The sequence below is a fragment of the Papio anubis genome, chromosome 16, assembly GCF_008728515.1.
Source record: "Papio anubis isolate 15944 chromosome 16, Panubis1.0, whole genome shotgun sequence".
NCBI classification, from domain to species: domain Eukaryota; kingdom Metazoa; phylum Chordata; class Mammalia; order Primates; family Cercopithecidae; genus Papio; species Papio anubis.
This window is the reverse complement of record NC_044991.1, coordinates 9,041,005-9,053,446: the sequence shown is the minus strand read 5'-3', so window position 1 is coordinate 9,053,446 and position 12,442 is coordinate 9,041,005. Positions and strand designations below refer to the sequence as shown.

Here is a 12,442-nt window from a genome sequence, read left to right as displayed (position 1 = left end):
CCTTCCCCTCAAAAAATATAGTACTCACAATTCTACCTATAATTTCAGAAAGTTAATGGAACCCTTGATGCCTGAAGACCTCAGAAGAAAATGTATTGTTAGGTAGCAAGGAAATGAGACATTCATAGATGAGCACAATTTGATAACCAATAATAAGTATTCAGTATTTGATAAGCAATAGAAAACATTTTCTGAAATTCTGTTTTAGTTTTTGTTTTTAATTTTTTTAGAACCTAGAAGGAGCCCTTACCAAATTCTTTTAAAAGTTTGTAGACTCCTCGGAGTAGATTAAAATATTTATGGAAATGACTACTTGCCATGTGGATTGTTGTCAATGACTAGCTGTAGGACACATTCTGCATTTAAGAAGAGAATAGCTGTGGACGAAGGCCAGCTGGAGCTCAGGCAGGACATGGACGGGATCACCATGGTTGGTTTTATTCCTCAGCTTTGCAGGTTCCACAACTTAAATTTTTTTTTTGAGACAGGGTCTTGCTCTGTCACCTAGGCTGGAGTACAGTGGCATGGTCTCTGCCCACTGCAGCCTTGACCTCCTGTGCTCAGGTGATCCTCCTGCCTCAGCATCCCTAAGTAGCTGAGTAGTTGGGACTACAAGCACGTGCATGCCCAGCTAATTTTTTTGTTTTTTGTAGAGACATTTTTTTTTTGAGACGGAGTCTCGCCTGTCGCCCGGGCTGGAGTGCGGTGGCCGGATCTCAGCTCACTGCAAGCTCTGCCTCCCGGGTTTACGCCATTCTCCTGCCTCAGCCTCCCGAGTAGCTGGGACTACAGGCGCCGCCACCTCACCCGGCTAGCTTTTTGTATTTTTTTAGTAGAGACGGGGTTTCACCGTGTTAGCCAGGATGGTCTCGAACTCCTGACCTCATGATCCGCCCGTCTCGGCCTCCCAAAGTGCTGGGATTACAGGCTTGAGCCACCGCGCCCGGCTGTAGAGACATCGTTTTCCCCTGTCGCCTAGGCTGGTTTCAAACTTCTGTAGCAATCCGCCTGTGTTGACCTCTCAAGGTTCTGGGATTACAGGTGTGAGCCACTGTACCTGGCCCCAAGACATAATTTTGTTAGTGCTCCAGAATTAAATAGGCCCCTAGAACTGATGAACTTTTTTTTTTTTTTTTTTTTTCCTTCTTTTGAGACAGAGTCTGACTCTGTCGCCCAGGCTGGAGTACAGTGGTGTAATCTCAGCGCACTGCAACCTCCACCTCCTGAGTTCAAGCGATTCTTCTGCCTCAACCGCCTGAGTAGCTAGGATTACAAGCACATGCCACCACAGCCAACTGATTTTTGTGTTTTTAGTAGAGATGGGGTTTCACCATGTTGGTCAGAATGGTCTCGAGCCCCTGACCTCGTCATCCACTCGCCTTGGCCTCCCAAAGTGCTGGGATTATGGGCATGAGCCGCCGTACCTGGCTGAACTGGCAAACTCTTACAAGACCTGATGCTGACATTAGTTTATATGAGGGATCGACCTTTCCTGTTAACTGGAATACTGATGTCTTTTTTTTTTTTTTGAGATGGAGTCTCGCTGTGTCGCCCAGGCTGGAGTGCAGTGGCCGGATCTCAGCTCACTGCAAGCTCCGCCTCCCGGGTTTACGCCATTCTCCTGCCTCAGCCTCCCAAGCAGCTGGGACTACAGGCGCCCGCCACCATGCCTGGCTAGTTTTTTGTATTTTTTAGTAAGAGACGGGGTTTCACCATGTTAGCCAGGATGGTCTCGATCTCCTGACCTCGTGATCCGCCCGTCTCGGCCTCCCAAAGTGCAGGGATTACAGGCTTGAGCCACCACACCCGGCCAGGAATACTGATGTCTTTAACTGTGTGGTTAAGCAATTTTATTTCAAGGATGCTCTTACTGGTAGTTACTGACTTATTTTCAGGTCACATATACTTAAGCATTGTAATTATTTTATGTAGTCATCCCTTGTTATTGAGGGAATTGGTTCCAGGACTCCCTGTGGATTCCAAAATCTGAGGATGCCCAAGTCCCTTAAATAAAATGGCATGGTATTTGCATATAACCTACACACATCCTCCGCTATACTTTAAGTCATCTCTAGGTTACTCATAGTACCTAATACAATGCCTATGCATCACTTCATTCACATGGGTTTGTTGTAGTACTTGACACATGGCAAATTCAGGTTTTGCTTTTTGGAACTGTGGAATTTCTTTGTTTTTCCTGAATATTTGAGATTTGAGGTTGGTTGAATACATAGATGCAGAACTAGCAGATATGGAGGGCCATCTGTATATATAAACTCAGTTTCCTGAGACCAGGGTACTTGAAAGATCACATGACCTCTCCGAATTCAGCCAGTTAAGTAAGTGCCATCAGTAGGACTGAACTCCAGGTGCTCTGATTCCAATGCTTGGCTTCCCCCCAACTCCCATAGCACAGTTTCCTCCCTCTGATACTTTTCTTTTTTCTTTAGACAGGGTCTCACTCTTGCCCAGGCTGGACTGTAGTGGTGCGATCTCTGCTCACTGCAGCCTTCACCTCCAGGGGTCAAGCGATCTTTCACATCTGCCTCCCAAGTAACCTGGACCCTGTGCCACCATACCCAGCTAATTTTTTTGTTTTTTGTTTTGTGGAGATGGAGTTTCACTATGTTGACCAGGCTGGTCTCAAACTCCTGGGCTCAAGTGACCCACCTCAGCCTCCCAAAGTGCTGGGATTACTACAGATGTGAGCCACTGTGCCTGACCTGAATATACGTATTATTAATTCTCTGATTTCTATGGCAGGGACTGCTTATACTTCTAATGTATACTTACTGCATTCTGGTTTTTGTTAAAATTTGATATTTATGTCCATTACTCTCACTGATTCATTACTCCTGAAGGTAGGGGTCATGCCGTATTTTAGTGCCATGTACAAATTCAGCAAATATATTTTGAGCAACTAATAGGTACTGAGCACTTATGGAGCTTACATTTAATGGTAAGTATTAATTGAATTTTTATTTTTTTCAGTGTATCCAAAGTGTGTACATCAGTAAGATCATAAGCAGTGATCGAGATCTCCTGGCTGTGGTGTTCTATGGTACCGAGAAAGACAAAAATTCAGTGAACTTTAAAAATATTTACGTCTTACAGGAGCTGGATAATCCGGGTCAGTAATATTCTAAGATCAGCTTTTCCCTTATATATGAGAATGTTGGTATTCTGAACAAAGAGGAGTGGAGAGGGAAGCAAGTTACATCTTGTCTAGGAGTATGCTTTCCTGCATAAGGGGACCTTGCTCGATGTGGACTTTGTTAAATGGGTTAAACAGCTCTGGGGTGAGAAAGGGTCCTTCTGTTAGCCTTGTGGTAAAGGCAACCACTGACATTATTCTGATTTTTCCTTCCATTTGACTCCCTACCTCTGATCAGGTGCAAAACGAATTCTGGAGCTTGACCAGTTTAAGGGGCAGCAAGGACAAAAACGTTTCCAAGACCTAATGGGCCACGGATCTGACTACTCACTCAGTGAAGTGCTGTGGGTCTGTGCCAACCTCTTCAGTGATGTCCAATTCAAGATGAGTCATAAGAGGATCATGCTGTTCACCAATGAAGACAACCCCCATGGCAATGACAGTGCCAAAGCCAGCCGGGCCAGGACCAAAGCAGGTGATCTCCGAGATACAGGTGGGCATATTTCCCTGTTCTCTTAAATTGGCACTTAATTGTTGTTTTTGTTGTTGTTGTTTTAGGAGTTCAGGAGTCTTGGCTCAGCCTCAGCCTCCAAAGTAGCTGGGACTATAGGCATGTGCCATTGTGCCTAGTGCAGTTTTATTGCTTTCTGTGTACCTGACTTCAAGCATTTGCTTTTTACCATTTAGAGTAAAATGAAAAAATAAAGTGAAGCCAGGAGAAGACTCCTGTGTAACATTAACACTGCAGATGGCCATGCCATTAGCTATCTGAAGGACTCTGTCAGAACAAGATTGTCTTGCCTTTTTTTTTTGAGACGGAGTCTCACTGTGTCACCCAGGCTGGAGTGCAGTGGCACAATCTTGGCTTACTGCAACCTCCGCCTTCCAGGTTCAAGCGATTCACCTACCTCAGCCTCCCAACTAGCTGGAATTACAGGCATGAGCCACTGTGCCCAGCTAATTTTTGTATTTTTAGTAGACATGGGGTTTCACCACGTTGACCAGGCTGGTCTCGAACTCTGAACTGCAGATGATCCACCACTTGACTCTCCCAAAGTGCTGGGGATTACAGGTGTGAGCCACTGTGCCTGGCCAGTTGTATTGACTTTAATATTACCACGAATGGTGATTATTTGAAAAGTTGTGTGAAGTCATTATAGCAGTTGATTTCCTTAGCCACTTTCTCTGAGTCCTGAAAATGTTAATAGTCTAATTTTCAGGGAGCTTTTAAATGCATGTTTCAGTTTTAACTGGAAGAACTTCTCACTTGCTGAAAATTGTTTTTTCCTCCCTCCCTTTTGTTTACCCTTGCAACAGGCATCTTCCTTGACTTGATGCACCTGAAGAAACCTGGGGGCTTTGACATATCCTTGTTCTACAGAGATATCATCAGCATAGCAGAGGATGAGGACCTCAGGGTTCACTTTGAGGAATCCAGCAAGCTAGAAGACCTGTTGCGGAAGGTTCGCGCCAAGGAGACCAGGAAGCGAGCACTCAGCAGGTGTGCACTCAGCCCGGGTCAGCTGCCTACACTGCCCTTATGTCAGAAGCAGACTGGGCGTGGTGGCTCACACCTGTAATTCCAACACTTTGGGAGGCCAAGGCGGGCGGATTGCTTGAGCCTAGGAGTTTGAGACCAGCTTGGGCAACATGGCAAGACTCTCTTTCTACCTGAAAAAAAAAAAAAAAATCAGAAACAATGCACTGCTACACATCCCTTAACAAACCAGAAGCAACACATTGCTTTGACCTGCCTGGCTACTTTTTTTTTTTTTTTTGAGACGGAGTCTCGCTCTGTCGCCCAGGCTGGAGTGCTGTGGCCGAGTCTCAGCTCACTGCAAGCTCCGCCTCCCGGGTTCCCGCCATTCTCCTGCCTCAGCCTCCCGAGTAGCTGGGACTACAGGCGCCCGCCACCTCGCCCGGCTAGTGTTTTGTATTTTTTTTAGTAGAGACGGGGTTTCACCGTGTTAGCCAGGATGGTCTCGATCTCCTGACCTTGTGATCCGCCCGTCTCGGCCTCCCAAAGTGCTGGGATTACAGGCTTGAGCCACCGCGCCCGGCCCCTGCCTGGCTACTTAACTCGACTGTGCCACTGCCTCATTGTATTCCTCTGAAACACTTGCTTTATTTCAGGATACCAGAAGCAATTTGCTGCTTTATCTCTGGCAAGAGCTGGCATGATATTTCTCTAAAATAACACAGCCCTCCATTTCCTGGGGGTAAACAGTTATGGTCTAAGAGTATCTTCAGCTGTACTGACTAGCAGTCATGTGTTAATTAATGATGGGGATACCTTCTTAGAATTGCATCATTAGGCTATTTTGTCATTGTGCAAACATAGAGGGTATTTCACACACCCAGAGAGTACAGCCTACTACATACCTGGGCTATGTGGTTAGCCTATTGCTCTTAGGCCACAAACCTGTACAGCATATTACCATACTGTTTACCGTAGGCAATGGTATTTGTGTATCTAAATATATCTAAAGGTATAGAAAAGATACAATAAAATTATGATACAGGCCAGATGCGGTGGCTCACGCCTTGTAATCACAGCACTTTGGGATGCTGAGGTGGGTGGATCACGAGGTCAAGAGATCGAGACCATCCTGGGCCACATGGTGAAACCTCATCTCTACTAAAAATGCAAAAATTAGCTGGACGTGGTGACGCGTGCCTGTAATCCCAGCTACTCAGGAGGCTGAGAATCGCTTGAACCCGAGAGGCAGAGGTTGCAGTGAGGCAAGATCGTGCCACTGTACTCCAGCCTGGTGACAGAGTGAGACTCCCTCTCAAAAAAAAAGAAATACGGTATAAAGATAAATGGTATACCTGCATAGGGCACTTAACATGAATGGAACTTGTAAGACTGGAAGTGGCTTTGGGTGAGTAGTGAGTGAATGTGAAGGCCTAGGACGTGACTGCATACTTTTTTTTTTTTTTTTTTTTTGAGACGGAGTCTCGCTCTGTCACCCAGGCCGGAGTGCAGTGGCCGGATCTCAGCTCACTGCAAGCTCCGCCTCCCGGGTTCACGCCATTCTCCTGCCTCAGCCTCCCGAGTAGCTGGGACTACAGGTGCCCGCCACCTCGCCCGGCTAAGTTTTTGTATTTTTAGTAGAGACGGGGTTTCACTGTGTTAGCCAGGATGGTCTCGATCTCCTGACCTCGTGATCCGCCTGTCTCGGCCTCCCAAAGTGCTGGGATTACAGGCTTGAGCCACCGCGCCCGGCAGTGACTGCATACTTTTATATAACTGGCAGCACAGTAGGTTTGTTTACACAGCATCACTGCAGATGCACGAGTGATGCCTTGTGTGACAAACTTAACGACAACTGTGATGTCAGTAGGTGATAGGAAATTTTGAGCTCCATTATCGTCTTAAGAGACCATCATTGTATATGTGCCCCATTGTTGACCAGAATGTTAGTGGCACATGCATGTGCATTGTTTGCTTTATTCTCTGTAAATTGGAGACAACAATACCTGCCTCATTAGGTTACTATGAAGAGTTAATGAAGAGCACTTAGAAAACAGAGCCTGTTAGGGAGCAAAAACTCATAAATGTTAGTTATTATCATTGTTGTTGAAATTGTGTCATTCTGATTTCTTTTTTTGAGACGGAGTGTAGCTCTGTCGCCCAGGCTGGAGAGCAGTGGCGCAATCTCTGCTCACTGCAAGCTCTGCATCCCGGGTTCACGCCATTCTCCTGCCTCAGCCTCCCGAGTAGCTGGGACTACAAGCACCTGCCATCACACCCGGCTAATTTTTTGTATTTTTAGTAGAGATGGGGTTTCACCATGTTAGCCAGGATGGTCTCGACCTCCTGACCTCGTGATCCACCCACCTCTACCTCCCAAAGTGCTGGGATTACAGGCGTGAGCCACTGCGCCCGGCCTCTGATTTCTTACTTGAGAGCAATAGAAACCAGATTGCTAGATTCTTTTTTTTTTTTTTTTTTTTTTTTTGAGACAGTCTCACTCTGTTGCCCAGGCTGGAGTGGTGCAGTGGTGCGGTCTCGGCTCACTGCAACCTCCGACTCCCTGGTTCAAGCGATTCTCCTGCCTCAACCTCCCAAGTAGCTGGGATTACAGACTGTGCACCACCAAGCCAGGCTAGTTTTTGTATTTTTAGTAAAGACAGGGTTTTACCATGTTGGCCAGGCTGGTCTTGAACTCCTGACCTGGGATTAAAGGCCTAAACCACTGCACCCGGCATGATGGGTCTTTATTCAAAGTGAGGGAAGGGATCCTAGAAAAACAGAGACGAGGCCAAGCATGGTAGCTCACACCTGTAATCCCAGCACTTTGGGAGGCCAGTGTGGGTGAATCACAAGGTCAGGAGTTCAAGACCAGCCTGGCCAATATGGTGAAACACCATCTCTACTAAAATAAAAAGAAATTAGCTAGATGTCTTGGTGGGTGCCTATAATCCCAGCTACTTGGGAGGCTGAGGCAGGAGAATCGCTTGAACCCAGGAGGCAGAGGTTGCAGTGAGCTGAGGTCACACCACTGCACTCCAGCCCAAGTAACAGTGTGAGACTCTGTCTCAAAAAAAAAAAAAAAAAGATGAGACAACCAGTACAGTACTTACAGGGCTATTACGATGATTAAATGAGTGACTAGCTGTGAGGTGATTGGTATAGTGCTGTGCTTAATACACACTATCATTTTACTCATTTTATTATACGGGTTAAGTGTTTCTAATCTGAAAATCCAAAATTAGAAATGCTGTACAATCTGAAACTTTTTTGAGCACCAACCTAATGCTCAAAGGAAGTGCTTATTGGAGCATTATGGGTGTTAGATTTTTGGGTTAGGAATATTCAAACAGTAAGTACTATAAAATGCAAATATTCCCAAAAAAAATCTGAAATCTGAAACATTTCTGGTCCTAAGCAAGCATTTTGCAAAGGGATACTCAACCTGTAGTACATTCTTTATCATTATTTTAAGTAGTTAATATATTGTGCTATAGATTCTGAGGTGATATTATAGCAAATTCGATTGTATTATTAAAAAGCATATTTATATTTGAGAGCTTAGGATTATTGGAGAGAATAAAACAGTGAAGCTTTGGTGTTATGAGGGAATTTTAGAAAAGTGCAGTCTTTCAGTTCACGCTCTTTCATTTTTCACTCCCTCAGGTTAAAGCTGAAGCTCAACAAAGATATAGTGATCTCTGTGGGCGTTTATAATCTGGTCCAGAAGGCTCTCAAGCCTCCTCCAATAAAGCTCTATCGGGAAACAAATGAACCAGTGAAAACCAAGACCCGGACCTTTAATACGAGTACAGGTGGTTTGCTTCTGCCTAGCGATACCAAGAGGTCTCAGGTAGGTAGAGATGCCTTTTGTTGTTGTCTTTGAGACAGGGTCTCGTTGTGTCGCCCATGCTGGAGTGCAGTGGGATAAGCATGACTCACTACAGCCTTGACCTCCTGGGCTCAAATGATCCTTTTGTCTCAGCCTCCCAAGTAGCTGGGATCACAGGCGTGTGACATCATACCCAGCTAATTTATTTATTTTTTAAGAGACTGGGTCAACTGGGCACAGTGGCTCACGCCTGTAATCCCAACACTTTGGGAGGCCGAGGTGGGTGGATTATCTGAGGTCAGGAGTTCAAGACCAGCCTGGCCAACATGGTGAAACCCCATCTCTACTAAACATACAAAATTAGGTGTGGTGGTGCGTGCCTGTAATCCCAGCTACTCAGGAGGCTGAGGCAGGAGAATCACTTGAACCTGGGAGGCAGAGGTTGCGGTGAGCCGAGATCATGCCATTGCACTCCAGCCTGGGCAACAAGAGCATAACTCCGTCTCAGAATAAAAGAGACGGTGTCTCACTATGTTGGTGTCAAACTCTGGATCTTAAGTAATGCTCCCACTTTGGCTTCCCAAAGTGCTGGGGTGCTGGGATTACAGACATTAGCCACTGTGCCCGGCCTTTCTGTCTGTCTGTGTCTTTCTTTCTTTCTTTCTTTCTCTCTCTCTCTCTCTCTCTCTTTCTCTTTCTTTCTCTCTCTTTCTTTCTTCCTTTCTTTCCTTTCTTTCCTTCTTTCGAGATGAGGTCTCATTATGTTGCTCAGGCTGGCCTCGAACTCCTAGGCTCAAGCAGTACTCCTGCTTCAGCCTCCTAAAGTGCTGGGATTATAGATGTGAACCACCACACCTAACCCAAGATGCTTTCTTACTGAATTTTCTCCCGCTGAAGAGTTAACGAGGAGGAGAGATACTGATCAGGCTCACCAGTTAAATAACTTTCATATGTGCATCTTTCCTTTTCTTCCCCTTCCCTTTTCTTTTTTCCCTCCCCCCCTCCCCCCCCCCCTCCCTCCCCTCCCCTCCCCTCCCCTCCCCTCCCCTTCCCTTTTCTGTTTCTCAAGTGAAGCAGTGGGAGTGGAAAAGGAACAAAGAAATCTGTAACTGGTTGTGATCAGTTAGTTGTAAACACCACCACACTTGAATGAACCATGTGCATCTTGCTAACCTATTAAAACACAAAGACTTAACTCTTTGGGACTGTGGCGTCTGGATCAGTGATATTTTGATAGCTAGAAAGTTAAACTGGGCCAGTGTCTGAAAGAGATACCAGTGAAAACCTCACCCCTTCATCACTCAGTACATGATGCTGTCAGTCTAACAGTCTTGCCTCAGGTACAATAGCATAAAATACTTTACAGTTAATTAGGGAGATGAGGAGTTAGGGAAAGTATGAAGTGTGACGTGAACTCGTTTTTTTAGGGAGATAATTTATTTTTGCTAGTGATATTTTTCCTGTGCCTTGGAATGGCATACAACATCTCCCTTTCTGCATCTGAAAGACGCAGGACGCAGAACCTTGTCTTTCCTCATCCTCTTACCTTTGCTCAGTCTATAGAGAGATTTAACATCGAAAGTTAAAATTGAATGAGTCATCGTTCCTTTATGCAAAATGTGGAAGAATCTGACATTTTACATAAGTTTAGGGCCTATAAGATGACTAAAACATTAGTTTTGATTCAACCCATGAGCACAAATTTCAAGCCAGAGAGTTTTGCCCTACTCTTTGAAGGAGAAAAGACAAGCATTTCTTCCGCTTTGGAAGTAACTAATTTTTTTTTTTTTTTTTTTTTTTTTTTTGAGACAGAGTCTCACTCTGTCACCGGCTGAGTGTAGGCAGGATCTCGCTCACTGCAGCCCGGCCTCCGGTTCGACGCATTCTCCTGCCCTTCAGTCTCCCCAGTAGCTGACTAGGCTTCGTCACCGGGGCCTGCTAGTTTTTTGTTTTTTTTAGTAGAGACGGGTTTCACCAGTTAGCTAGATGGTCTCATCTCCTGACCTCGCGGATCCTACTCACTGGCCTCCCAAAGTGCTGGGATTACAGGCTTGAGCCACCGCCACCGGGCCGAAGTAATTAATTTTATATTGATTTATTCATAGGCAGTAGATCTCATCAATGAGTTTTTTTCCTTTATCGAGGTCTCATTTCTGCCCATGCTGGAGTGCAGTGGCCGACTCAGCTCACTGCAAAGTCTCCCGGGTTCCCATTCTCCTGCCTCAGCCTCCCGAAAGAAGCTGGGACCAGGCTACACCTCGGCCTGCTAGTTTTGTATTTTTAGTAGAGACGGGATTTCACTGTGTTAGCCAGGATGGTCTCGACCTCCTGGCCTCGTGATCTGCCCGTCTCGGCCTCCCAAAGTGCTGGGATTACAGGCTTGAGCCACCGCGCCCGGCCTGAGTTTTTCTTGATCCGGTATGTTTGAAAAAACCGTGAGAGTTCTTCTTTTGTTCGTAAAACCCAAATTTGAATCTGGTACTAAGCTGTTATTAATCACATATCCAGGATCGAATACAAACATCATTCAGTACGGTGGCTCATGCACTTTGGGAGGCTGAAACAGGAGGATCACTTGAACCCAGGAGTTTGAGATCAGTCTGGGCATCATAGCGAGACCCTGTCTCTACAAAAAAACTAAAAATTAGCCAGGCGTAGTGGTGCACAGCCTGGGGAAGAGTGTAAAAAAAAAAAAAAAAAAAATTATATATGTATGTATATGTGTGTGTGTGTATATATACATCTCTCTCTCTCTCGCCAAACAATACAAATAATAATCTTTGTAGTGTGCCATCATAGTTCACTGTAGCCTCAACCTCTTGGGTTCAGTTGATCCTCCCACCTTAGCCACCTGGGTAGCTGGGACTACAGATTCATGCCACCACAGCTGGCTAATTTTTTTATTTTTTATTTTTTTTGGAGAGACAGGATCTCACCATGTTACCCAGGCTGGTCTTGAATTCCTGAGCTCAAATGATACAGCCTCCTTGGCCTTGCAAAGTATTGGGATTACAGGCATGAGCCGCTGTGCCCTGTCTTGGAAGTAGAACTTATATGTGTGTGTCTCTGCCTCCCCCATTGAGATCTAGTACAGTACCTGAGATAGGTCTTCTCATTTAATAAATAGATATGGTTTGGGCTGGGCATAGTGGCTCACACCTGTAATCCCAGCTACTCAGGAGGCTGAGGCAGGAGAATCACTTGAACCTGGGAGGCAGAGGTTGCATTGAGCTGAGATCACGCCACTGCATGCCAGTGACAATGTGACAGAGACTGCATCTCAAATAATAATAATAATAATAATAAATAAATAGGTTTAGGTATGCTTTGTGTGTCAGGAATGGTGCTGGGAGGTCAGTTCATTTTTTTTTTTTTTCTTTTTTTGGGTTGGGGGAATAGAGTTGCTCTGGTACCCAGGCTACAGTACAGTGGTGCCATCTTGGCATACTGCATCCTCAAACTCCTGGGCTCAAGCGATCCTCCAGCCTCGGCCTCCCAAGTAGCTGGAACCACAGGTGTGTACCACTGTGCCCAGCTAACTTTTAATTTTTTTATACAGATAGGTCTTGCCATGTTGCCCAGGCTGGTCTTGAACTCCTGGGCTCAAACAGTCTTGCCTCAGCCTTTCAAAGTGCTGGGATTACAGGCATGAGGCACTGCACTCAGCCTATTTTATTGTTTTTGCAAAGAGGAGCTCACTGTGTTGCACAGGTTGGAGTGCAGTGGCTATTCATAAACACAATCCCACTCTAAAACAGTTGAAACATCTACCTCTTAGGATTGTTACAGAAGATAAAGTAGTTGACGTGTAAAGTACCTACAGTCACTCAATAAATGTTAATTCCCTGTTGGACAAGGAGGATATGCCAGGCGCGAGCCATCTTCCTGCTCCTTAGAAGAGAGCTGATTTTAACTTTGCTAGTGTCATCATCTTACAGTTATTTTGCATCTCCATGTAGCCTTCCCATGTGATCCTTGT

The 12,442-nt window shown here is 45.5% G+C and overlaps 1 protein-coding gene across 2 annotated transcripts in view; it reads left to right on the top strand.

Annotated features, from left to right (window-relative positions):
- XRCC6 (X-ray repair cross complementing 6) overlaps positions 1 to 12,442 on the top strand; it is a 39,539-nt gene that overhangs the window by 11,099 nt on the left and 15,998 nt on the right. For both annotated transcript variants that reach the window (XM_009217389.3, XM_009217390.2), the window contains exons 4-7: positions 2,992 to 3,130; positions 3,393 to 3,647; positions 4,472 to 4,655; positions 8,298 to 8,484. In XM_009217389.3, the coding sequence (XP_009215653.2) occupies positions 2,992 to 3,130; positions 3,393 to 3,647; positions 4,472 to 4,655; positions 8,298 to 8,484 (765 nt within the window). The remainder of the gene's footprint in view (positions 1 to 2,991; positions 3,131 to 3,392; positions 3,648 to 4,471; positions 4,656 to 8,297; positions 8,485 to 12,442) is intronic.